Source organism: Exophiala viscosa (genome assembly GCF_022695815.1).
Source record: "Exophiala viscosa unplaced genomic scaffold EDD37scaffold_2, whole genome shotgun sequence".
Taxonomy (NCBI): Eukaryota; Fungi; Ascomycota; class Eurotiomycetes; order Chaetothyriales; family Herpotrichiellaceae; genus Exophiala; species Exophiala viscosa.
Genome location: NW_026944354.1, coordinates 2,442,144 through 2,465,391, shown reverse-complemented (window position 1 = coordinate 2,465,391; position 23,248 = coordinate 2,442,144). Strand labels below are relative to the sequence as shown.

Below are 23,248 nucleotides of genomic sequence, written 5' to 3'. Positions count from 1 at the left end.
TAGCAGTCAATGACAACTGTTCCCTCTACCAGGCTATGCATCATTCCTCTATGTCTAAGTGTCTATGCTTTCCGATGAGTCGAATTCTTCGATCACACTCCTTGGACGCCGGTATTCCCCAATGCTCTTCCACTCCGTAGGCAGCCCAAAGAATTCTGGTCCTCCAACTCGCAAACCCTCCGGTGTCCCCGTCCACAGCGGATGTGCTGGCATGCCGATGACCCTTACTTTCAGGCCGTAGCGTAGTTCTGGTGATCCCAAAGCTTCTCCGTCCTGGCCTAGGATCGATATCAGGTCAGGCACTGTACAGATAACGTCCTCTTCTCCTTCTGCTGTTTCGTCATCGACGTAGGAGGCGGATAGATATTCGTTCTGGAAGGGGATGACGAGGTATCTCTTTTCCGAGGCTGTTGTGGAAGTGTTGTGGTCTACAGCCTCATCGACGCGGAGGGGTGCTAGCACGCAGCGGCCGACCGTGTATCCTTTGGAGACATCTCTTGTTACGTCTATTATTTTGCCTGTGTATAGGGACTTGACTGGAGTTATGCTCGACTTTGCGGATTGTCAGTAGGATGTCCCAAAAGAAGCGACTGTTTTGGGGGTTGTTGGGAACTCACAATCGCTTCGATGAAATCGACTTTCGTCTGTCGTGCCAGGTGCACCGCTCTGCCTAGATACCATGCCTGCGAGATCGTGTTGGGTACAGTATACTTCTTGACCGTCTCGCCGTCCAGTGGTCGTCCAGCTGTGCCTGTTGAATTTCCCAGTTCAATGCATGTATTGCGGATGAGAGCTTCGGTGCGTTTGTTCGATTCGGCTGTCTACAACATACCCAAGGAGTCAGTCTCTCTCTGCCTCTCTGCGTGCCTGCCCAAGGGAAGTCCCCCTGGGGCGGGGATATACGTACAACAACCACCGAAGCATTTCCCTTACAATCGGCAGTAGCGACAGGCAGGATGGGTTTTCCGTAGACGAAAGGCGTTCCGTGCTCGAGCGTGGGATACGCTCTACCCATCAAGTCACAATCCACGACTGGTCGATCATACCTTGCGCTGCTGGGCATGGCGACTAGGCCATTACCGCCTCCGATCTCGAGGACCAGAAGGCCCTGAAAGTCCTTGATATTCATGATCGTGTTGATGGCGTCGATCGCCGTGAAGACGTCTGTGCCGTTGCCGATGCGTTCGTCGCTGACGGAGGGCGCGCCGTAGCCTGCTCCGCCGACGCAGATGTCTGTGTCGTTGAGGGAGTCGGGACGTATGATCCGGATCTTGCCAGCACCGTGTTCACGGAGGGTTTCCAGGGTATAGAGGGCCATGAGGTATGAGGACCCGCCGCCGCCGGTGCCGAGAATGCCGGTGCCTGAAGCGATGAACTCGACGTCGATGGGGGAGATGTACCATATACCATTCTCGACTTGGGGTCGATAGCTGGTGAGGTCTACGCCCAACGTAGGTTTTGCGAGACTGCCTTGTTTGCATGTTGTCACTTCGGCCTTGGTGGTTTCTTCGCCTGCTTCATAGTCCTCTGTGTCGTCGACCGTACCGTTGGTGACGCTGTCTCGGTGCAGACATAGCGATGCTTCTTGCTCAATGCGCAGATTTCCCACGGCTTTCATGACGAGGCGGGTTGCTTTGTTCGTGACGTACTGGAGTGGAATTTTCTTGATCTCTACAATTTGAACGGTCTTCTCGTCTGCTCCGTTAGCTATAGCCGCGTTGATAGCAGCCTTTTTCGCATTCTCCACTACTTCGTTCTCGTCGCGGCCAGCCAGGACTTCGATAACGTCGATTTCACCCGCTACTTTTGCGATGGCTGCGCCGACGGCATTCGCTGAGTCGTGATGAGGTGGGCGTAGACATTCTTCCACGCCATTGAGGTCTTCAGTGATGATGATGGAGCCGCCACCAACGAGCAGGACAGTTACGGGAGCGGAAGACACTTTCATGCTGTCGATCGCTTGTTCCAGTTGTCGCTTGATATCTGCTTTCGCGCCAGCAATGAGGGGCTCGGGAATGTCCTTGACGTGGTCGTCTCTACCGACACTTGCAGATCCAGACGCCACGACAATGTCCGTCGAAGTCATCACAGTACCTCCAAAGACCATTGCGTCGGTCGTGAGGCGGTGAGCCACAGAGTCAGGACCGACGCTCACTTTGTTCTCTTCGAGCTGCCGTACACGACTGCCGCCACCAAGACCGATCGAGAGGACCTCGGGCATTGAAAACGCCGTCCGCACGCCGCCAACCTCGATGAAGTTTGGGGCTTGTCGTGGGAACCCCGAGGGCAGTAGTGCGCACAGATCGGTCGTCGTGCCTCCAATGTCGACCACAACCACTTGCCTGTCCGCCAATGTCTTGTCGCCGTGGTCAAGACTCTGCAGAAATGCGGCGCCCATCAAGCTGTTCGTCGGACCACTGGCGAATGTCTTGATCGGCAGCTCCGCAGCTACGGCAGCATCAGTCAGTGTGCCGTCGTTCTGGGTCAGATACAGCGGGCACGCGAGGTCGAGCTTGGTCATGGCGAGTCTGAAGCCATGTATCGTCTTGCGTGCGAATGCGAGAATCGAAGCATTTAGGATGGTGGCATTCTCTCGAGGAAGTAGTCCTGGCCCGCCTATCGAGTGCGAGCATACGATGGACAAATCTGGCTGGAATTGCTGCAGTAAGGCTTTGCACCGTTCCTCGTGGATGCCTTCGTGGTCTAGAGCGGAGAAGACGCCTACAACAGCAACATAGCGGATTCCAGCTTCGACGATGGTCAACGCTGTCTGTTTGATCTGCTCAGTGTTGAGAGAGGCGATTTCTCGACCGTCGATTTCGAGGCCGCCGTCCAGGAAGAAATGCGGGCCTTCGATTATGTTTCTTAGTGCATAGGGGAAGTCTGAGAAGGGCGGTATCTATGCCGGGGTGTAAGTAAGGTACATCAGCAGGGTTGAAGCGTCCATACCTTTCTGGTATACGGCCCACATAGTCTTATGACGGCCACCCGGCTGAGTCTCCTTGCATCGTTCTCTACCACAGCGTTGACAAAATGGGTCGTTCCGATAGCAACATTGAGCACTTTGGACCTGTCGACTTTGGATTGGAGCAAGACGGTTTCAACGGCGGTCTTGATACCCTGTGTCACGTGTGTAGTGGTTGAGGTCTTGCATGTGGCTAACACCCCACGCGATGCGGTGTCGACGGCATTGATGTCGAGGATGGCTGCGTCGGTGTTGGTTCCACCGACGTCCACGCCCACTCGATACATGCTTCACACACCTCACCAGCTGGATTTGCTTCCGTGTCACTTCCCAGCTTTATTCAAGTCAAGTCAATCGCATCATTTCAAAACGAGCAGGTTCTTGCAGAGGTACTTGCTGCAGGAGATACGCCCTTCAGTTATTTGGGCAGCGATCGTCGGATTGCGGGCTTAGCATTTTCTTACCAATTTGTTGAGCTGGGTATCCTCTTGCCCCCTCGCTGTACTCCGCACCGAGGCACTCTTAGGCCAGCCATGTTGCTTTCTTATGGGTTGCGGACTGGGAATTGACGAATTGATATGCCGCATGCCAGCGAAACATGCACGGCGGTATTGGCAAATGAACCCTATCTCCTCGACCTGCCTTCCAAGGCAGGTCTGCAGGTTGCGTGATTAGTATCTGTTGGCTCGCTGATGCCCGCCTACAGGGTAATTTAGCCTTTCATGAATAAGCGCTGGTCTTGTCTCGACAGAAAATGAGATAAGGACCCTTGCAAATATGCATGTGGATAGGGATGATCTGCAGGCGTTGAAGATACGGACTTCCCGTTCCCCAGATTTGTTGTTCTTTTGTTCAATACTCTCCTTCCGCTACAAGACTCAGGTTGATACGGCACGGATCTCAATCTTCATTGACCAGACGTCACCATGGCCGGTGGATTCAAACCGCTCGCAAAGAGGCTGGAGGTGCCGTATGAAGGCGGCACCATCCCGAGCCGCTGGATCAACAACGACATCAAACCGATTGAGAAAGGTCGGAGGACATGGACGTTCTGGACGTTCCACAACCTATGTAAGTACCGTTGTTGATCAACGCTTACCTCGGACTCACAAAACCCAAAGGGGTCTTGACCAATACAAATATTTCCACGTACATGACCGGAAGCTCTCTGATCGCTCTCGGTCTTACCTGGTGGCAAGCAATCATCGCCATCATTGTCGGTGCAATCTTGTCAACGGTCTTCATCGTGCTCAACTCCATGCCCGGAGCATATTACCATCTAGGCTTTCCCATTGCCAACCGCTACGTTTGGGGCATGTATGGCAGCTCGTTCGTCATTTACAACAGAATCCTCCTTTCCCTGGTCTGGTATGCCGTGCAGTCCTGGATCGGCGGACAATGCGTGTACGTGTGTCTGGAAGCCATCTGGCCAAACCTCGAGCAGCGCATCCCCAATCACATCCATGCCACAGGCTTGACATCCGCAACTTTCCTGTGCTATGCGATCTTCTGCATCATATCGTTGCCGCTGATCTGGATCCGGCCCCACAAGTTGAAGGTCTTTTTGTACGTGGGCGTTGCGTCAATTTTGATATTCGAAGTCGTTCTGTTGATCTGGGCGCTCGCCACGATGGACGGTTTTGGCAGTACCATCTCCAGTAAGCCCGCTACTCAAGACAGCTCCGTGGGCTGGACCATATTGTACGGCATCATCAGTGCGATCGGCGGGATTGCAGCAGGTATCCTGAACCAGAGCGACTATGCGCGTTTCGCCCGCCGACCAAGAGACGCCATCTATGGTCAACTTGCCAGCGCCGCGACATACTCGATAATCAGCTCCGTGATCGGGATCCTGGTTACAGCTGCGACTCAACAACGCTATGGCGGAGCTCTGTGGAGTTTGCCTGACTTATTGGTCGCGATGATGCACGCCGGCGGCTCCCGATCTCGTGCCGCTGGGTTCTTCGCTGGGGCTGCACTGGTCGTTTCGCAGTGGGGTATCAATATCCCTGGCAATGCACTTTCCGGCGGGTTCGATCTGGCCGCAACATTTCCGACGTATATCAACATTCGACGTGGCGCGTATCTCACTGCGCTGCTTTCCAATGTAGTCAATCCGTGGCAGCTGCTCGCTTCGGCGTCAACATTCCTTGCCGTCCTGTCGAGTTATGGCGTCTTTCTGGGGCCAATGATTGGTCTGATGATTTCGTCGTATTACATTGTGAATCGCAGGAAGATCAAGGTGGATGATTTGTACCGAGGAGATGAGACCAGCATATACTGGTTCACGTGGGGGATCGATTGGCGGGCACCAATAGCGGTAAGTCTGAAATCCTCTAGTGCAGGTTTCTTGCTGATGACTTTTGCTGGGTAGTGGGCGCTGGGCGTGTTTCCGTCAATGCCAGGATTTGTATCGAACGTGAACACCTCGATTTCTGTCTCCATCGGATGGACGCGAGTGTACTATATTTCCTTCCTGGTGGGATTCTCGATCTCAGCGGTTGTCTATGTGGGGTTGCACCACTTCTTCCCAGCCCCTAATGTCAAGGATTTCGTCTTGTCGCCAACGATGGCGAAGCAGACGATGGCAGACGCTCAGACGGGGTGGGATAACGAGAGTGTGCAGAGTCAGAGTGTCTTGCCGAAGGATGTGCAGGATTTGGAGGAATTGCCGAAGGAAATCTGATCGCGTGCCTCAGAAAGAGGTCATGACGAGATATGAATGATGACTGACACGAGATGAGATGTGGCCATGATTATGGCTGTATGACCGTCGTAGCTGGTAGTACAAGGCCCTGTATAGTCGTGAAATAGGATACAGCAGGATTCCCGGGCGAAGTGGTTGAAGAGAAAAATGGGTCCCGACGTTGCTGTAGTGTGGTTATGTGGTTCATTGAGCTGCCGCTTGTTCCCTTATTTCTTCCAGGATTTCAACTGCCCGATCAGCCTCGTTCACCGACACAAACAGATGGTCATGATAATATCCACTGACGGGGTTCACAGGAATACCATTTTCTGCAAGTTTCGTGGCGATGGTCGCCATGAATCCGACTGCCTCCAGGCTCGAATGAACGTCGCAGGTGATCATACGGCACTGATACTGATGCTCAAGTCCGAGTCTCTCTGCAACAGGCAGAGGAACGATCAAGGTCACACCCTCGGCTTCGCGAAAGAGCATGAGAATATCCTGAAAGGGGATAGGTAATGGCATGTCGCCTTGCGGGATGGGCAAGGTTATGAAGACAAACGTGGCTGGCTGAAGAGTGACTTTCAAGGTTGAGAGGAGACTTTGTAGAGATGTTTCGCCTACGGGCTGCCTAGCCATCGTGAAGTGGCCACCCAGACTTTTGTTGTTATTGAATATCAGAAGGTCAGGACTTGTAGCTGATGTTGATTTGATAATTGGAGGGGGTCGACTGGAGCCCCGCAGTGACTCAGTTTCAGCCTCGCAAAGCTTGTCAGCATCTGAGCCTCTGTCACCTGAGCATGCACTGATGCACTAAAAGGAGAAAAGCGGACGATATAGCAAGGGGCTCCTATGCAAAACGTCGCGCCGAGAGTGGTTGAGATTACACTTTAGTGAACGATGTGATTTCATGGAGGACTTATTATTACTCAAGGGCCGTAGGGGCCTATCAGAATATATAGGTTCCCGAGAGTCGTATATCTAGTGCGCCGCCCTTCTAAGTTAGTCAACGATCGCTAATTATCTTTATATCTCTTAAAAGTATCGAGATAGCTAGATAATTATATTCTTCTCTATATAAATTAAATATTCACAGTCTTATAGCCTTATAATTTCATAACTAAATTAAAGATAATCTTTAATTAATCTTAAAGAACGCTCGGCCAGATGTTCTTCGCGCCGGGCCCCATCTGTTGACGCCCTCGCCAACCATTACGATTCATTAATTTGATCAAGTTTGAAGGTATCCATACAGAGGTCTCCAAGAGTTAGACAATAAACATCTGAAACTGTTTCCTTGAAAAGAGAGAGGTCATTGCGCTACGATGACTAAGGTAATCGTGCTTCGAGTAGTTACAAAGGGTGCAGGCATGCAGAACATCTTCCGTCATTACAGGTGAAGAGGGACGACAAGCTATTACAAGAGTTGAAAACCAGTAGTCTTACTGCTATTGCCGTCACAACCTCATAAAATCCCGTCCGAACAGTGCATTCAGGACATAGGCGCAGATCAAACCGACCCAATTTCGCCAAGTTCGCGTCCAGGTAAAGCTTCCACTTCGCCAATCAAGCCATGCTCGCTGACCCCGCGATGCTTCATCTAGGCCTGAACCTTCTATGATTCCGTCATGGCTACCGATATACGTGACCAGTCTTTTGTCCGCATAAGCAAAGTTTTCGGTTGCTGTCGCGCCTCGATTCAAGCGCCGAACGATATACTTGGCCTTTTGAACGGCTACCTCCGCGGTGGTGGGAAGTGACCGCCCCTCAATATCAGCAGCGTCACCCAAGGCGAAGACATCTGGGTACACGTCCGAGTGACCGTGTACGTCCGTACTCGCCTTCTTCACGCGCAGACTATCGTCGGTCAAGATTCTGATAAGCCCATGCTCCGGCTTTTTCACGTCAAGCTTATCCACCAGTGGAATGGACCTATTTCCTGCAACCCAGAGCAATATACCGTACGGCACAGGATTTTGGCCTTTGATATACAGGTTGGTACGGTCGACCCTCTCAATTACAGCGTTCGTAACGATTTCAATACCCCGCTGTAACATTTGCTCCGTGGCATACTCATATAGTTTCTGGTCATAGGCGCCGAGAATGTGCGGGGCAACGTCGTAAATGGTGATTCTCATTGAAGGTGCCACATCTGGGTATAGATCCTTTAGCTCCCTTCTTGCAAGGTCTGAGAGCTCGGCGGTGATCTCAACACCTAGTAAGGCTCGGTTAGATGTTGAGGACTTGGAATCCCCGACGAGACTGTCGCTCACCTGTGGGGCCTCCACCAACAATCGCAATATGAAGCATATCACAGGCGTCCTCGCGTGTAGTACATGGCAGGCTAGCTCTTTCAAATTGATCCAGAAGCTTCTTGCGCAAAGCCATTGCATCAGAAACGTGCTTCATGAACATCGCGTGCTCGACGACGCCTGGAATACCGAAATCGTTTGTTTGACCTGTAAGGTGCTTAGTGAACGATGGTAACCCAATGGATGGGGTACGACCACATACACCCCGGACATATAATCAGTCTATCGTAAGCAACGCGGAACTGTTGGTCGCTCGCGTTGCTGTCATGGTCGTCGAACGCCGGCTCACAAAGTATTTGATTCGAGCAAAAGTCGATTTCTATAGCGTTTGCCTTGATGAGGTTGCAACGCCGACCTTTGGCCCGGATGGATTCTTCTGCGCAACTGAACGGGAAGAGGCTGCATGCTGCAGATGCTAAAAGAGGAGTGTATGCACTGGTAAGACGAGGGGACACCACGGAGAGGGAGTATCTCGTAGTGTCAAGATATTGAGCTACGTAAAGTCCAACCCAGCCAGAGCCAATCACGACTACACGCGGGAGGTTGTCTTTCGCCATGCTAACCAAGTCACTATGTTGAGGACAACAGAGGATATATCTCATCACAGAGAGGGACACTCTTAGACCATAAAGCGGAAAATCTTTACAAGGTTCTTCTGAAGAATCCAGCCTCATTGCGAAACGTCACATATCCGGCTATTCATGAACTCGAGTATATCATCGTGCAGGTCAGAAGAAGCAGTACTACCATAAGGTTTGCACCAGCAAGGTGGATGCAAGCCCGAAAATCACATTCAGGGGATTGTCTCTGTAGGACGTTGCCGTGTGCTGCCTTTGTACAGTGGGACGAGAGTTTCACGATACAAAATATGATTCTACACAAGACCATTCAGCTAAGGGCGATACAAACCATGCATGAGAGCTGGAGGCGGTACGACTGTAGCGGTCAGAACCATGAATCAGAATGCTCGTCCTCAGGGTGACTGACACGTCTCCGGAACACGGTGTGTGCACACCGCGAATTTGAAGCCAACGGATGCATGGCTACTCTAGGTTTAGTACTATACGACGGCATGTATCCGACACCTGAGTGATTTTCGGTGATCCACTCAGCTCAATACTCACAATTGACAAGACATACACTAATTTTCATGAGAGATACTATCAATATCTGTGTTGTGCGCACAGCAAAGGTATCATGTTGCGCCATTTTGCCTGGCAACATCCTCAAGACGCACCATCCCGATGTCACTCTTCACGTCCAACCAACCACATCAAGAGTATATTCGTTTTTGCTTGCGGCGGAAGGTGAGGTTCGGCATGAGCGGAAGGATAAGTTTGTTGTTTCATGCGGACGTGCTAAAATCACGCTGTCTGACATGTGCTTGATCGGCTCTGCGCCTTTGAGGCATGGCACCTCATCGATGCTCTACCTCTGTCATCGAGATTACCCATCGTGAACGAAGCCGCAGCCTCGGACACACGTGCTCGCCGCTGCTGTTATACACATAATCGCCTTGTCTCCCCAAATAGCAACTCCCCCCCTTAAGATACCCGGACTGCAATTTTCGTAGCTAGTGGCTGTGACCTGGGTCTGAAAATGTTAAGATCAGAGTCCGATGCATTTGGCGACATTGGCGTGCCCGCGGACAAATATTGGGGGGCTCAAACAGAGCGCTCGTTACGCAATTTCAAGGTCAACCAGCCTCATGATCGTATGCCCAAAGAGGTCATTCAGGCACTCGGAATCTTGAAAGGAGCCATCGCCAGCGTCAATATGAGATTTGGGCTCGATGAGAGCCTGGGAGTGGCCATCAAGCAGGCTGCAGCCGAGGTCGCCTCACTCAAACTCATCGACCACTTTCCTCTAGTGGTGTGGCAAACCGGCTCCGGTACACAGACGAATATGAACGCGAATGAGGTGATATCAAATCGCGCGATTGAACTACTCGGTGGAAGCATGGGGAAGAAAAGCCCAGTGCATCCCAATGATCATGTCAACCGCTCCGCCTCCTCGAACGACACTTTTTCAACGGCGATGCACATCGCAGCAGTGTTGGCTCTAAAGGAAGAGCTTGTACCAGCCTTGCAAGAGTTACAAGAAGCATTACAGAGGAAGAGAGAGCAATTCCAGAATACCATCAAAATTGGCCGGACTCATCTCCAAGACGCTGTCCCTTTGACGCTAGGCCAGGAGTTTTCTGGCTATGAGACCCAGATCGCGTACGGAATTGAAAGAATACAATCGGCACTCCCGCGCCTACGGTATATAGCTCAAGGTGGCACGGCCGTAGGTACAGGACTGAACACATTCGATGGCTTCGCAGAGCAAGTAGCAGCGGAAGTCAGCCAGATGACCGGGCACGAGTTCTACACAGCGCCGAACAAATTTGAAGCACTTGCAGCTCATGATGCGATTGTGGAGGCGCACGGGCAGATCAACACTGTGGCTGCCTCCTTGTTCAAGATTGCACAGGACATCCGATTCCTAGGTTCAGGCCCACGATGTGGACTCGGTGAATTGAAGATCCCAGAAAACGAGCCAGGATCCTCCATTATGCCCGGTAAAGTGAACCCGACGCAATGCGAGAGTTTGACCATGGTTTGCGCACAAGTATTCGGGAACCACACTGCCGTGACCTTTGCAGGCTCTCAAGGGAATTTTGAATTGAATGTGTTCAAGCCAGTCCTCATTCGCAATCTTCTCCACTCCATCAGAATACTCGCCGACGGAGTGACCAGCTTTCGCGAACACCTTGTGGATGGGCTAGAAGCGAATGAGGCGGTAATCGCCACATTCCTTGATCGCAGCTTGATGTTGGTCACCACATTGAGTCCTGTTATTGGCTATGACCAGGCGTCAAGAACAGCCAAGAATGCTCACAAGAAGGGCATCACCTTGAAACAAAGTGCGTTGGAATTGGACGTTCTCGGTGAACAGCAATTCGATGAGCATGTACGACCAGAGCTCATGCTCTCGCCCAGGCGAAAACCATAATTGCCGTAGCTTACCAATATCTCTCAGAAATTGAAACATAATTGTCCTTTACCCCAACCTATACGTGGAATTGACCCATTCAATGACTGCCAGGGCAGTTTGTTTGTGCTCAGGAGGACTGAAGGAGGACATTTGAAGCACGCGCATTGGGAAGAGAACCAAGGCTCTACCAGCCGTTCCCCCTTGCAGTCGGAAATGTCCCTCCGAGGTATCTTTGTGAACGAAGCCCAAGAGCTGAGGAAAAGATCGAATGAGGACAGCAGACAGTCTGTGTATAACCTCCGTCTGGTGTTGTATCTGGTCCGTATCCTCCGGATCACCTGCTTCCAATTGACTCAAGCCAATCAACTCAAAGGTGTCAATCAGAGACTCGCGTAAGATGATTTGGCTGGCAGCATGGAAACTCCACATATATGCTGACCATATATCATGGTAGCTGAGTACCCGGGGGCATGTGAACTGTGGCATCGGAAGGTTTGGCAGGCTGTCCGTCTCGGAAATAGTGTTGGGATCGACCGTCTCTGCTTTCCAATGGTCAATTGTCATCATTGGCCATGTCTCGACTGAGCGCAGAAGAAGTAGAGTTGAGTCTGCGAGTTGTCTAGCTTGCTCGATGCTCTCGCGCGGTATGGGACGGCTATTTTCGCCTTGTCGCAGTTTATTCGCCTCAGAAGAAAGTACGTTCATTTTATAGATGTCGGAGAATATGCGTAAGGGCACCCAATCAAGATCCAACTTGTCGATCCATGCCGTCTGTTGATCGTCGGGCTCCTCGTAGAGCAGGATCTGTCGTGCTACTAGCCGATGGAGGGCGAGAAGCCAAAGGGAGAAGCTTGATCGACGAAAGAGCTGTGCGTCGCCTCTCGCATGAAGAATATGTTTGAGGCCCTGGCTGTGAGGGCCAAGCGGTTCCGTTCGTCCTAGGAACAATGACTATATTCAGGTTAGACATCAAGTAGAGGCAAAAAGGGTGTTGGTTACCTCGAAATCATCGATCAACAAAAGAGCCGCAAGTACTTGGTCATCCAGTATTCGTTCCTCATCGGCAGCAAGCGTTCTCAAGAGAGCCAAAGCTAAACCGTAATATTGCAGCGCGGTGGCTGAGAGCTGGTCGTATCCGGGGCCATAGTACTTCATATCGGCGAAGGCAACGGCTTGCACTGCAAGCCACAAAATTGAATGCGGCGCGGCATTGGAGTATAGTTTCGGAACTTGGTCCATATATCCTGGCGAAAGCCCAAGGTTGCAGGGATATAGGGTCCAGTTGACAAAAAACCGACTCACGGCCTGAGTCTCCATGTCCAATTGTAGCACGGGCGGTATTTCTGTCAATTCACGCTCATTTAACCAGTGATATAGTTGCTTTCGCAGTGTACTGGTTCTCTCGGTGAATGTCGGCGCGGAACTCCCCTGGGATGCAGCCAGGTCGAAGGAGATCGGGATCATTTGACTCTCATTGCGACGGCTCCGTGCCCGTTCTGAATTTCTCTGAGCAACATCATTTTCGTCCAAGAAGATGAAACTCTCGTCTTGTGGATAGCCGGAGCAGGCCAGCCGGCGATGAATACAACGACCACATCTAGGACGAACACAATCACACTTTGAGGTACCAGTCAGCCTACCTGGTATCATATGTCGTGTTCCAGAAGAACGTACCTTGGCCTTTGAGGCTCTGCACTGTAAGCATGCTCGAGCCACACTCATACTGATTACTTTCGGTGAGGAAGATCCACCTCAGCGAGACGAGGTATGCACCACAGGACCAGGTTATCAGGGGCCATTTAAGGTCGATATACGTTCCGTGTGATTGTCTTATGTATGAGAAAACGTCGAAGCGTACCAGCTGAGGATATGTTGGGCCGCTTACGTCATTGCATGCAGGGTCGTAGTGACAGGGGTCCAGTCGTACCACTGACGTGAAGATTGGTGGGATTGTCGCGCCTGACGATGTTTGTCACAAAAGTCCGCGGTCTTTGTTACTCTTGTTAATTACTTTATAGAAGTCCCGCAGATCTAATGCTCCGGGACGACTCTTTGTGAGGTCCGGATCCCCTCAGAAATATCAAAGTTCAATTGTGACAAGTCAGATTGCTCGATCCCTCATCATGTTGTTCGTTAAGGTATGACTGTGGGCCAAGCAAGTGAACCACCCTTATCAATCACAGGCTGTCTTCCCGCTCTAATACGCTACGATTGAGATGCTCCGGACTCGCACTCTGAACGCCTGCCAGGTGAAGAGTGAGCTGCAGGTCACCCAAGAGTGATTTCAAGACATGCTGCACACCTCCCTGCCCACCTATTGCAAGCCCATAAACGTACGGTCGACCTATCAGTACCATTTGTGCTCCAAGTGCCAATGCTTTCGCGATATCAGCCCCAGCCCTAATCCCAGAATCGAAAAAGATGTCCAATTTGTCGCCGACTGCCTCAACAATGCGTGGAAGGACTGCGAGTGAACTGACTCCGCCGTCCACCTGTCTTCCGCCATGGTTGCTAACCACAATACCGTCAAGGCCAAGCTCCACAGCTCTCTGAGCGTCTTCCACAGTCTGAATTCCTTTCAGAATGATAGGTCCCTTCCACTGTTCTTTGAGGAATTGGATGTCCTCCCAGCAGTGACTGAGGCCTGGGAAAACAATCCTGGTCCAGTCCGCAGCTGCTGTGTGCAAGTCATCCTCGATCTCAACGCCGTGTTTTGCTTTGAATTGCGATCGGAAGACAGGGTCACTGAAACCGATTGCTACTCCAATCTTGTCAGATCTTAAAAACGGGTTATAGCTGTCGATCCGCGTCAGCCTGTCATAGATCTCAATTTGTCGATAGGCTTCGCTTACCCATTGTCCATATCAGTTGGTCGCCAGCCAAGGATGTACGTATCCAGAGTGACAAACAATGCCGAGAAGCCCGCACTCTTCGCCCTGGAGAGCAGAGATGCTGTAATGTCATTATGCTCATTCGACGGCCAGTAGAGTTGATACCATCGAGTGCCGTCACCGTTGGCTTTTGCAACATCCTCAATGCTGGTGCTGCTCGCGGTGCTCAAAATGTACGGCACACCTTCTTTCGCCGCGGCAGCGGCCGCAGCCTCCTCACCCTCAGGATTGAAGATTCGCTGTACACCAACGGGGGCGATCGCAATAGGGAAGGGAAACATGTCTCCCAAAATCCTTGTGGAGAGGTCTGGCAAGTCATCTGTTTTGACTAATCGCCTGGGTACAATCGACCATTTTGCAAATGCTTCACGATTCTTGCGTGTTGTCTCGCCAGTCCCAGCGTTGCCCATGACATAGCCATTGGATTCGGCTGATAGGCGCTCGCGAGCTTTTGTCTCCCATTGATCGCTCTGAAAAGTGAAAGGCGGTCGCTCGAATTGAAGTCCTTTTTGATAGATTGTATTTTCATATTCGACAGGATGGGGAGAAAACTTGGCAGGACTGCCGTCAGGATGCGCTACGTTATTTGCAACGGTAAAGGACATTTTCCAGGCAAACGGCGTCTAAGGCGACAACCTGCTGAAGATGGCGAGGACAACTTCAGGAAACCGAGAAAACCTGCATGTTTTGAGTCTCGATCTTGTACCGAAATCTGGTAATTGGCCATTACCTCGACTCCCATCGTGGACCGAAGAGAGGACACAAACAAGAACGTATCAGTACACATCATACATTGACTTGAGACTATGATCTAATATGAGGTGTTACAAGCATACCTCCGTGTTCTTGATGGTACCGGAGGCAAGGCTCGAATAGGTCTAGACTGTCATTAAGCCTCGTGGTCGTACCCAGCAGCGGAAGTAGGGCTTGAATAGGGAAGGCTTGATAAGAAAACAGTCTTTCCACTGTCAACTCCAGGGGAAAGTTGCGAACTTACACACCCAGACGATACAGCTTTGCAAGTAGGAACAATGCTATCATCATAGGTCAATAGGGATTTGATTCTAATTATCGCTCATCATCCTCCATCGGACGGCGCGGGGAAAGTTCCGAGTCATAGCCCCAATCTGGGACTGCCTCGGGAGAGATAGTGCACACTCTACTGTACCAAGATGCCGGCGATACCCAATCTCAACATATAGTATCGCTCCACTTTTTCAGGCTGTTTGTGATATGCGGCCAAACGCTCGCATAAATCTTTGCCACGAAACCATCTACTTGGAGCTGCATTTTGGTCCTGCGAGATACATGGTGAATTTGCCTCGTCATGGTGGACCAGGATTGAGGCTTGATATTCTTCGTTAGCCTATGTAACCTAGGTCACATTCAGCAGCGATGTGAATGTTGTTGCAAACCTCAACAAACAGCCCTCCTAGTTGAAATCAATACTCATCTGATCGCGCCCGATATATGTCTTTAAGGTCGTGCAGCTTCGATAGGGAAAATGGCTACGACGGACTCGAATCACTAGCTTGTAGCTGAATAGGCATTTATATACTCGTTGCCTAGGTCACGGTGCATAGTAAGTTGTCGCAGTGCGAATGAGAATATAGTCACGATCGTGGACCATGTCGACCCCGGACCAGGACTCCTCACCTGCCAGTGGTCGGAAACGAGCAACGGCGGCATGTGATTTGTGTCGTCTGAAGAAAGCAAAGGTGTGTCTCAGGCTCCATGTTTACTAGTATGCTCAGGTGAACTGACGTCATGCTCAGTGTGATGGTCGTAAGCCTTGCAGTCGATACAAAGCAATTGATAACATATGCATCTTCACCAAATGCAGGACGGTGGTTGAGAAGAAAATTCCAGACGGGTCCGTGCCTTCGGCGTGTCGTACCAATCTTCTGACCCATCTTGACATAGATACGTTGATCTCCTCGAGAGGCAACATGCACAGCTTGTTTCCGGCGTACAGGAGCTCTTCAAGCGGCTGCAACAGGGCAAAGGCTGGGTAGGCCCACCTCTAGAGCCAACAGAGCAAGGGGCGATCCTGACTCACGAGATCCTGGCGAGACTAGAATTGCAAAGCCAAAGTGACTTCGTTGTCTCAGGCGATGATCAAGGAGAAGAAGTCTCTCAAGACCTGCACGAGGATAGTGGTTGCAACGAGCAGGGCCCCGCCTCAGTATCACAAACGCACTGTTCAAGCTCGAGCAATTCAACCCCATGGACGTCAGTCACCTGTTTTCCCGAATGGATGTACTGTGGACTGTTAGGCTGCTCGCCCATTGCCAGGGACTTGCAGACATCGATCGCAGAGATGTCGACTTTGTACACCATGCCTGACAACATCGCAGCATTTGCGCTTGCCCCTGAAGTCCAAGTGGAAGGAGCCCATATCACAACGCTGTCTACGCCGGCAGACCAGACGCAATTTCAATGGCCGATGTCTATGCCAGGATTTTACGATCCAATGGACTTCAACTACGATATTGTCGTTGGCAAGGACGATCCGAGGGTCTTGATGATGCCAGGAGCTATGGACCTCTCCTGTATGGTAGACATACAAAGTCAGATGACAGCATTTAGATAATATGAACATTCGTACATGTCTAGTACCCATACTCTGGCCATCTTTCCCGAAACGCCAGAACAGTATCTCTGATACATTGACCGAAGCTCCTGAAAGTACTTCTGTCCAACGCCTCGTAAGCCTTCATTGCCCATGCACTTGGCTCGTTTGACGAAAAGCCGAATCCTGATGTATAACCCTTGCCAGGATCACCAATAATAATCCTTTGTGCCACCTTGTGCTCATCGACCAATCCCTCTCGTAGCAGATCCGCAACGGCTTGTGATGAAGCCTTTCCATTCGTAATCATATATCGTTGACTAGAGCTCTTTTGCGTATTCTCCATGCACCACACATGAAGTCGTGCCACATCCCTCACGTCGATGAATGTACCACTCCCAATTTGTGGTGGCATGGTGTTGGTAGCTTTGGCCTCTCCACTCCATATCTTCCACATGGGCATTAAAGTCTCGTTCAGTCGCTCTGGTGTATCGGGCCACAATACCGGTGGTCCGATTGCGACTCCAGGATTTATGCTGCTGCATGCCGGAACGATTTGAATTCTTCCAGCCTCCTCAGACTTGACCTGGATAAAGTCCCACATGGCTCTCTCGGCTGCGACTTTCGAAGCTGCATATGCCACCATCGGTATCAGTGGACGACCTTCTGCCTCGCTCTCCCTCGCTGCTGCCTCAGCACTCTCGTTCCAGTCAACCTCAGAATAGGCATGATTCCTTGCCCCACTCTCTGAATGTGGTGGAAATCTCCATTGATCAAAAATGGCAGCAATCGAACTGGTGAGCACGAAACTAGTGATCGGAGCAACTTGGCCGTTTCGGATAGCTCCTTCGTTTTCGTGGTATGCGCTGCATAGAATAGCCTGCACTCCTCCGATGGCAGGATCGAGGAACTCAGAGACAGTCTCTAGAGAGAAGTCTATTGGGGAGGCAGTGTGAATAATTGCATCTACCCCTTGCACTGCCTCGTCAAAAGCGGCCTTGGCTGAGATGTCAGGCACGATAACGTGCTGAACTCGGGCTGGAATGATGTTGGCGAAGCGATTGAACAAAGGCTGCTTGAGCAATGGGGAAACCGTGTCCGCCTTGCGAGACGTTCCTCTGACAATGTAACCACGATCGAGTAGCTGGAGGGCAATGTTCGAGGCAATAAAACCGTTCATTCCCGTGAGCAAGACGGTTTTGCCATTGGGTCTTGGAACCGGAGTGGCCATACTAGGCTGAATGAAAACCAAGACGCCACTGGATGGAATTCTCCGTACTCAAAGAGACGATTGATGTTATACTAGCACTCTGGGCGTCTGATGTCTATTGAGAAGTCTGCAAGGTACTATCAACCCAAGTGGCCGATGGATCTGTCACGCCAGCTGGAAACAATATAGCTTGGACGTCAAGCATTGGACCTGTATGAGTGAGTCATCAGGTACGTTCAGAGACCTAGAAGTATGGAGTAGCTCGCACTTCTCAACGTCAATTTGGCTTCTCTGCGGTAAGCGGTTTGCATTCTGTTGGGACTCTAATTGCAAGAGCGACAGTGGGTCGGCAATGTCGGAATGGTGCAATATAGGACTCTGTCGTCGCCCACTGAGTGCCGAAAATTCACGTTGATTGCGTGCCATCCGACCCCCGCGCCTATCTAATGCTATCAACTGACAAATGTGGACTTCTTCGAAGTAAGCTTCCACATCATGCGTGTGGAGATCTGCTGGATCCGCGCCGTCGAAGTTGCAGGTTTTGAATAGATAAAACACCTAGCGGAGAGGTTGCCATTTCCGACTTCCTACGAGGAATGAAGCTACCGGATGCAAAGCTGTACTAGGAAGGCGTTCTCCGACAAACCGTTGGGCGTGCCGAGATATTGCATCCAGTCAGTCTCGTTCTCGTACTCACGGTATTCCTTCCAGCAGGGTGAGATCCATTCGACCCTCTCAATTGATGACGTTATGACAGCAAGCCCTGGGACTTTAGATCTCTTGGTTGAGAAGGGCTCCTGGGAGGGAGCCAGCTATATAGTACGGAGTGCGCCTGGGTGCAGTAGCGTCACGTGATTAGCAATACAGGATGGCTGGAAATGCATGTCTGACAGACTCCTCGACGTTGGAGAGTGGAACAGTAAACAGGTCACTAGGTCTTTCATTTCCTGGGGAAACCCACAGTATGTTCAATTAAATGTGTGGCTCTGTTCTTGAATCCTTGCAGAAGTCTATCAAGCCCCATCAAGGGGCCTGTCTGCACCGCCATATGTGACAGACTTGAGCACCATGTATTCGTCCATGCCATACCTACTCCCCTCCCTACCAAAACCAGACTCCTTGATCCCACCAAATGGCATAGCCACGTCCGAGACTGCATCAGTGTTCACGCCTACCATGCCCACCTCGAGGGCCTCCGCAACTCTGCGACAACGATCGACGTCTTTCGAGTAAAAGTACCCTGTCAAGCCAACTTCAGTGTCGTTGGCAAGCCTGACCACTTGTTCCTCCGTCTCAAAGGGGAAGATACCGGCGACAGGGCCAAATGTTTCTTCACGAGCCAAGAGCATATCAGCAGTCATACCGCTGATCACTGTCGGCTGGAAAAAGTTGGCACCGAGCTTTGGCATTCTGCTTCCACCAGATACGATTTTGGCGCCTTTCTCCACGGCGTCGGAGATGTGCCTTTCAGCCTGGGTGAGAGCGCGCTCGTAGATCAACGGACCGAAAGTAACGCCGTCTTTGTACCCGGGTCCGGTTTGGAATTTCTCAACTTCCGCCACGAATGCCTCGACGAAAGCATTGTAGACGGTTTTCTGCACATAGATGCGGTTGGCGCAGGTACAAGTCTGGCCGGAGCCTTTGAACTTGCATTGGATGGCACCAGCAACAGCGTCTTCCAAGTCTGCATCATCGAAGACAATGAAGGGTGCGTTGCCTCCAAGTTCAAAAGAGAGCTTCTTCAGAGTTGACGCAGCCTGTTCCATCAAAATTTTACCTACACGTGTTGATCCTGTGAACGACACTTTCTTCACGACTTTTGAAGAAGTAAGGGTGTTTCCGACCTCGACTGTGTTCTCGAGAGCACTGACAAGGTTGACCACTCCAGCCGGCACACCTGCACGCTGTCCGAGCTCTATCAGGGCGGCAGCTGTCAGTGGCGTCTCTCCAGGTGATTTCAAGACCACTGTGCAACCTGCAGCAACAGCCGCGCCAATCTTCCTTGTGATCATGCCAGCAGGCCAGTTCCATGGCGTAATGAGACCACACACACCGATGGGCTCTTTACGTGTCTGAACCCTATGGTTGGCAACGCTGGCCGGAATAACATCCCCGTATGCTCTTGGGGCTTCTTCACTGAACCATTCGAAGAACATGGCAGCATATTGGATTTCAGCCCTGGCCTCTCGGAGTGTTTTACCGTTCTCCCAGGTAACCAACTTCGCGAGATCTTCGGCATTCTCTATCATCAAATCATACCACTTTCGGAGTAGACGGCCCCGGTCTCGTGCTGTGGTCTGTCGAAATGATGGCAGCGCTGCAGCTGCGGCATTGATAGCCTCTTCAGTCTCGTCTTTGCCCATATCTGGCATTGTTGCAATTGCCTTATTGGAAGCCGGATCTTGTACTTCGAATGTCTTTCCAGACTTAGCTGCTACCCATTTGCCATTGATGCAGGCGAGGTTCTTGAGCAGAGACCTGTCGCTTAGTTGAAGTAGAGAGTAAGACATCGTGTGGGATATGCGAATATGAGTCTTGAGAACTATACTTTTGCAAGTGCAAATTAATGGTGGCCACAATTTCAAGTCGATACATGAGGACTTTATCCAGTTTCCAATACGTTCACAGGCGTTAGCATTCCAAGACTTGTTATTATTAAGATGACCATGTGGCTTGCTGGCAACATGAGGCTAGAAATCTATAGACCTCGCGGATGCAAAGCTCGAATAGGAAAGGTGCTTGGAGGTCGAAGAGGACTAAAACAAGCGAAGTGATCAAAGATCGACCGAATATGCCGTCGAGATCCGCGATGTGCACCATCCCGAGTCTTCATCCACTTAGCCCGCCAAGCCACCGCGCAGCCCCTGGAAGAGACCAATGGACTCGTCCATTGCCGGCACCAAGCCCCGCCATGCTTAACCCAAAACAGACTTCTTTCATCACCTAAGGCAGCTTTACGTCCGTTCATCAGGGGCTGTATATTTGCAACACCCGCCCGCAACCTAGGAACAGAGTGGACGAGGACAAAGATTATGGCCAAATATCAGCTAGAAGCGGGAATGATCGCTCGTTTGGTCAGCAGAGGCCTGCGCACCACGCAGGTGGCGTGCCTTCTTTTCGGCAGTGCTTGTATATTAGACGTGTCAGTCACCCCACGCCATGCTCATGAGCAATGACTTCCATGCAGTAAACATCGTTTTGTCAAGATGTCGTCGTCCAAACTCACCAACTCGCGGTTGTCTACTTCAGGGCCACAGGGCTGTGCTCTGATGGGCAAGGCTCTTTTGCAAACCCCATACTTTAACAAAGGCATGGCCTTCACCAAAGAGGAACGCGATGTTTTCCAATTGAACAGTTTACTCCCCGCAAGAGTCAACACACTTGAGGAGCAGACGAGGCGTGCTTATGAGCAGTACCAGGCCCGTCGTACGCCATTAGGGAAAAACACCTTTATGACGAGTTTGAAAGACCAAAACGAGGTCTTATACTATCGGCTCATCCAAGAGCATCTCAAAGAGATGTTTCCCATCATATACACTCCCACTGAGGGTGAGGCTATCACGAAGTATAGTAGGCTCTTTCGTCGGCCGGAAGGCTGTTTCCTCAACATTGCCGATCAACAGGGTATAGATGCCGCGTTAGCTCGCTGGGGCCCGGCGGAGGACGTGGATGTCGTTATTTGTAGTGACGGCGAGCAAATACTAGGTGAGTCCTCTGACAACCACCTCATGGTTCATAGTTGTTCACCGTTGGGCGTTGATTTTAGGTATCGGAGATCAAGGCGTCGGCGCTATTCTCATCAGTATTGCAAAGTTAGTCATATATACGTTATGCGCGGGTATCCATCCGAATCGTACTTTACCGGTGGTCCTCGACGTTGGAACCAATAACCAAAGTCTCCTGGACGACGAGTTGTACCTGGGGCTACACAAATGCCGAGTTCGAGGTCCCCAATACGATGCGTTTATCGACCACTTTATCCATGTCTGCAGAAAACGATTCCCGAAAGCTTATATCCACTTCGAGGATTTCGGTGTGCAGAACGCAAGGCGCATCCTCAATCGATATACGGAGGAGATTGCTTGCTTCAACGACGATATTCAAGGGACTGGATGCGTCACTCTAGCGGCGCTCTACTCAGCGATTCATGTAGCAGAATATGAGTTGACAGACCTCCGAATCATTGTGTTCGGTGCAGGCTCTGCAGGCATGGGAATCGCGGACCAGATTCGAGACGCAATCGCCATGGAGAGCGGAAAAGCGAAGCGTGAGGCTAACAACCAAATCTGGTGCGTTGATAAGTTTGGTCTATTACTGTCCAGTCATGGTGACAAACTCACACCTGCCCAACACGACTACGCAAAGTCAAGTGATGACTGGCAGAACCCTCACACCTCTCTTTTGGATGTTGTTAGGAAGGTCAAGCCCCATGTCTTAATTGGCACCAGCACACAGCCCAGGAGCTTTACCCAGGAGATCGTCCAGGAAATGGCCAAGCACGTCGAGCATCCGATCATCTTCCCACTATCCAACCCTACCCAATTACATGAAGCAACACCTCAAGACCTCATTCACTGGACGAACGGTAGGGTTCTCACGGCAACAGGGAGCCCTTTTTCTCCGGTGGAATTCCGTGGCAGTAAACGGGAGATTTCCGAGTGCAACAACAGCGAGATCTTCCCCGGCATTGGACTCGGGGCGGTCCTTGCCCGTGCCAAGCTGATCACTCCAAGCATGCTTGTATCGGCGGTCAAAGCATTGGCAGCGCAAGCTCCTGCTTTGAAAGATCCAACGGCTGGCCTGTTACCAGATGTCACAAATGTGCGCGAGATTAGCGTGCAAGTGGCGGCAGCGGTGATCAAGCAGGCAGTTCATGAGAATCTCCACCAGGAAAAGCATATTCCGAGAAATGACGACGAGCTTGAAGCTTGGATCAGGGAACAGATGTGGCATGCGGAGTACCGGCCGTTGAGGAAAATTGAAAGATCAGGCGCAAGCAGGGAGGCTCTGGGAGAAATGGGCAGTAAAGGCACGGAAGTTGCATAGAGCGGTTGGAAATGCGTGCTTCAGCGACGTGGACTAAGTCTATATCCTACACGGCGTAGGGTCAAGCTACAGACCATTATAGTAGTATAGTAAATGAGTATAGCTCTTAGAGTGATCATCTTAGCGCTTTAGTTCCGAGAACTGGAGTACAACGAACTCCATAGGTGGGAAGTCGTGGTTCGTCGGCCTAGGATCCCACTACCTGCTTTATCGCTGCCACGGCCTAGTGGTGATGGACTTTCTAAGTCACTCAAGTGTGTTACTCTGCGTTTGATCATTTAATGGGACTGATCGTGTCAGGGATTTCAAGTGTGCTAAGCGGTCCTCGTACGGACTCTCACACCGGCCAGGCAACAAGAAGGCTATTTTTCTTAGATCCTGTGTGACTGTGTGACGTTGTGATGGCCTGGGATCCTGCTATATCATTTGGATGTTGTCCCTTCTCGACTTATCTACACACAAATCTGAATTGTCCGCCTCAGTATCATGGAGCCTAGGGTAGCAGGAGGATCCTTTTATAGACATACAGGTGCATGTTAGCGCACTATTATCCGAGCTTAAAGGATCACCGTGGTACCTTTCGATAT

General features: G+C 51.0%; 10 protein-coding genes across 10 annotated transcripts; 3 read left to right on the top strand and 7 right to left on the bottom strand.

Moving 5' to 3' along the window:
- Positions 1-14: 14 nt before the first annotated feature.
- Positions 15-3,685, bottom strand: EDD37DRAFT_263103 (uncharacterized protein). Its single transcript, XM_062810857.1, has 4 exons — positions 2,950-3,685; positions 908-2,899; positions 618-821; positions 15-552 (listed from the first exon to the last, which is right to left on the bottom strand). Exons 1-4 carry the CDS (start codon positions 3,250-3,252, stop codon positions 55-57), a joined length of 2,997 nt encoding a protein of 998 aa, XP_062673375.1. The 5' UTR covers positions 3,253-3,685; the 3' UTR covers positions 15-54.
- EDD37DRAFT_263272 (allantoin permease) lies at positions 3,656-5,753 on the top strand. Its single transcript, XM_062810860.1, has 3 exons — positions 3,656-4,036; positions 4,087-5,285; positions 5,340-5,753. The coding sequence occupies exons 1-3, from the start codon at positions 3,892-3,894 to the stop codon at positions 5,649-5,651; spliced, it is 1,656 nt and encodes a 551-aa protein (XP_062673374.1). The 5' UTR covers positions 3,656-3,891; the 3' UTR covers positions 5,652-5,753.
- A 102-nt stretch (positions 5,754-5,855) lies between these two features.
- Positions 5,856-6,290, bottom strand: EDD37DRAFT_606298 (uncharacterized protein; the record flags this gene model as incomplete). The annotated part of the gene is made up of 1 exon (XM_062814871.1): positions 5,856-6,290. The coding sequence occupies one exon, from the start codon at positions 6,288-6,290 to the stop codon at positions 5,856-5,858; it is 435 nt and encodes a 144-aa protein (XP_062673373.1).
- An 818-nt stretch (positions 6,291-7,108) lies between these two features.
- Positions 7,109-8,544, bottom strand: EDD37DRAFT_587810 (uncharacterized protein; the record flags this gene model as incomplete). The annotated part of the gene is made up of 3 exons (XM_062814479.1): positions 8,166-8,544; positions 7,925-8,110; positions 7,109-7,866 (listed from the first exon to the last, which is right to left on the bottom strand). The coding sequence occupies exons 1-3, from the start codon at positions 8,518-8,520 to the stop codon at positions 7,109-7,111; spliced, it is 1,299 nt and encodes a 432-aa protein (XP_062673372.1). The 5' UTR covers positions 8,521-8,544.
- A 935-nt stretch (positions 8,545-9,479) lies between these two features.
- EDD37DRAFT_263034 (L-Aspartase-like protein) lies at positions 9,480-10,984 on the top strand. The gene has a single exon (XM_062810856.1). It carries the CDS (start codon positions 9,563-9,565, stop codon positions 10,958-10,960), a length of 1,398 nt encoding a protein of 465 aa, XP_062673371.1. The 5' UTR covers positions 9,480-9,562; the 3' UTR covers positions 10,961-10,984.
- Positions 10,985-12,893, bottom strand: EDD37DRAFT_263033 (uncharacterized protein). The gene is made up of 3 exons (XM_062810855.1): positions 12,617-12,893; positions 11,942-12,559; positions 10,985-11,893 (listed from the first exon to the last, which is right to left on the bottom strand). The coding sequence occupies exons 1-3, from the start codon at positions 12,662-12,664 to the stop codon at positions 11,009-11,011; spliced, it is 1,551 nt and encodes a 516-aa protein (XP_062673370.1). The 5' UTR covers positions 12,665-12,893; the 3' UTR covers positions 10,985-11,008.
- A 59-nt stretch (positions 12,894-12,952) lies between these two features.
- On the bottom strand, positions 12,953-14,853 carry EDD37DRAFT_622393 (putative FMN dependent dehydrogenase). Its single transcript, XM_062816059.1, has 2 exons — positions 13,795-14,853; positions 12,953-13,738 (listed from the first exon to the last, which is right to left on the bottom strand). The coding sequence occupies exons 1-2, from the start codon at positions 14,436-14,438 to the stop codon at positions 13,120-13,122; spliced, it is 1,263 nt and encodes a 420-aa protein (XP_062673369.1). The 5' UTR covers positions 14,439-14,853; the 3' UTR covers positions 12,953-13,119.
- Positions 14,854-16,445: 1,592 nt separating this feature from the next.
- EDD37DRAFT_663163 (uncharacterized protein) lies at positions 16,446-17,754 on the bottom strand (the record flags this gene model as incomplete). The annotated part of the gene is made up of 1 exon (XM_062819184.1): positions 16,446-17,754. Exon 1 carries the CDS (start codon positions 17,634-17,636, stop codon positions 16,446-16,448), a length of 1,191 nt encoding a protein of 396 aa, XP_062673368.1. The 5' UTR covers positions 17,637-17,754.
- An 811-nt stretch (positions 17,755-18,565) lies between these two features.
- On the bottom strand, positions 18,566-20,382 carry EDD37DRAFT_574730 (Aldehyde/histidinol dehydrogenase). The gene has a single exon (XM_062814387.1). The coding sequence runs from the start codon at positions 20,123-20,125 to the stop codon at positions 18,629-18,631; it is 1,497 nt and encodes a 498-aa protein (XP_062673367.1). The 5' UTR covers positions 20,126-20,382; the 3' UTR covers positions 18,566-18,628.
- A 209-nt stretch (positions 20,383-20,591) lies between these two features.
- EDD37DRAFT_587798 (uncharacterized protein) lies at positions 20,592-22,765 on the top strand. Its single transcript, XM_062814478.1, has 2 exons — positions 20,592-21,320; positions 21,382-22,765. Exons 1-2 carry the CDS (start codon positions 20,822-20,824, stop codon positions 22,659-22,661), a joined length of 1,779 nt encoding a protein of 592 aa, XP_062673366.1. The 5' UTR covers positions 20,592-20,821; the 3' UTR covers positions 22,662-22,765.
- Positions 22,766-23,248: the final 483 nt, after the last annotated feature.

Bases quoted from the DNA above. Each gene is read 5' to 3' on its own strand.
- EDD37DRAFT_263103 (XM_062810857.1), bottom strand. From the start codon at position 3,252: ATGTATCGAGTGGGCGTGGACGTCGGTGGAACCAACACCGACGCAGCC. The intron at 2,900-2,949 runs GTATGGACGCTT...ACCCCGGCATAG, and splicing joins GTGGGCCGTATACCAGAAAG to ATACCGCCCTTCTCAGACTT. The intron at 822-907 runs GTACGTATATCC...GGTATGTTGTAG, and splicing joins GAAATGCTTCGGTGGTTGTT to ACAGCCGAATCGAACAAACG.
- EDD37DRAFT_263272 (XM_062810860.1), top strand. From the start codon at position 3,892: ATGGCCGGTGGATTCAAACCGCTCGCAAAGAGGCTGGAGGTGCCGTAT. The intron at 4,037-4,086 runs GTAAGTACCGTT...CAAAACCCAAAG, and splicing joins CTGGACGTTCCACAACCTAT to GGGTCTTGACCAATACAAAT. The intron at 5,286-5,339 runs GTAAGTCTGAAA...TTTGCTGGGTAG, and splicing joins ATTGGCGGGCACCAATAGCG to TGGGCGCTGGGCGTGTTTCC.
- EDD37DRAFT_263034 (XM_062810856.1), top strand. From the start codon at position 9,563: ATGTTAAGATCAGAGTCCGATGCATTTGGCGACATTGGCGTGCCCGCG.
- EDD37DRAFT_263033 (XM_062810855.1), bottom strand. From the start codon at position 12,664: ATGAGTGTGGCTCGAGCATGCTTACAGTGCAGAGCCTCAAAGGCCAAG. The intron at 12,560-12,616 runs GTACGTTCTTCT...GGTACCTCAAAG, and splicing joins GCAGAGCCTCAAAGGCCAAG to TGTGATTGTGTTCGTCCTAG. The intron at 11,894-11,941 runs GTAACCAACACC...ACCTGAATATAG, and splicing joins TGTTGATCGATGATTTCGAG to TCATTGTTCCTAGGACGAAC.
- EDD37DRAFT_622393 (XM_062816059.1), bottom strand. From the start codon at position 14,438: ATGTCCTTTACCGTTGCAAATAACGTAGCGCATCCTGACGGCAGTCCT. The intron at 13,739-13,794 runs GTAAGCGAAGCC...GCGGATCGACAG, and splicing joins CCAACTGATATGGACAATGG to CTATAACCCGTTTTTAAGAT.
- EDD37DRAFT_574730 (XM_062814387.1), bottom strand. From the start codon at position 20,125: ATGTCTTACTCTCTACTTCAACTAAGCGACAGGTCTCTGCTCAAGAAC.
- EDD37DRAFT_587798 (XM_062814478.1), top strand. From the start codon at position 20,822: ATGTCGTCGTCCAAACTCACCAACTCGCGGTTGTCTACTTCAGGGCCA. The intron at 21,321-21,381 runs GTGAGTCCTCTG...CGTTGATTTTAG, and splicing joins TGACGGCGAGCAAATACTAG to GTATCGGAGATCAAGGCGTC.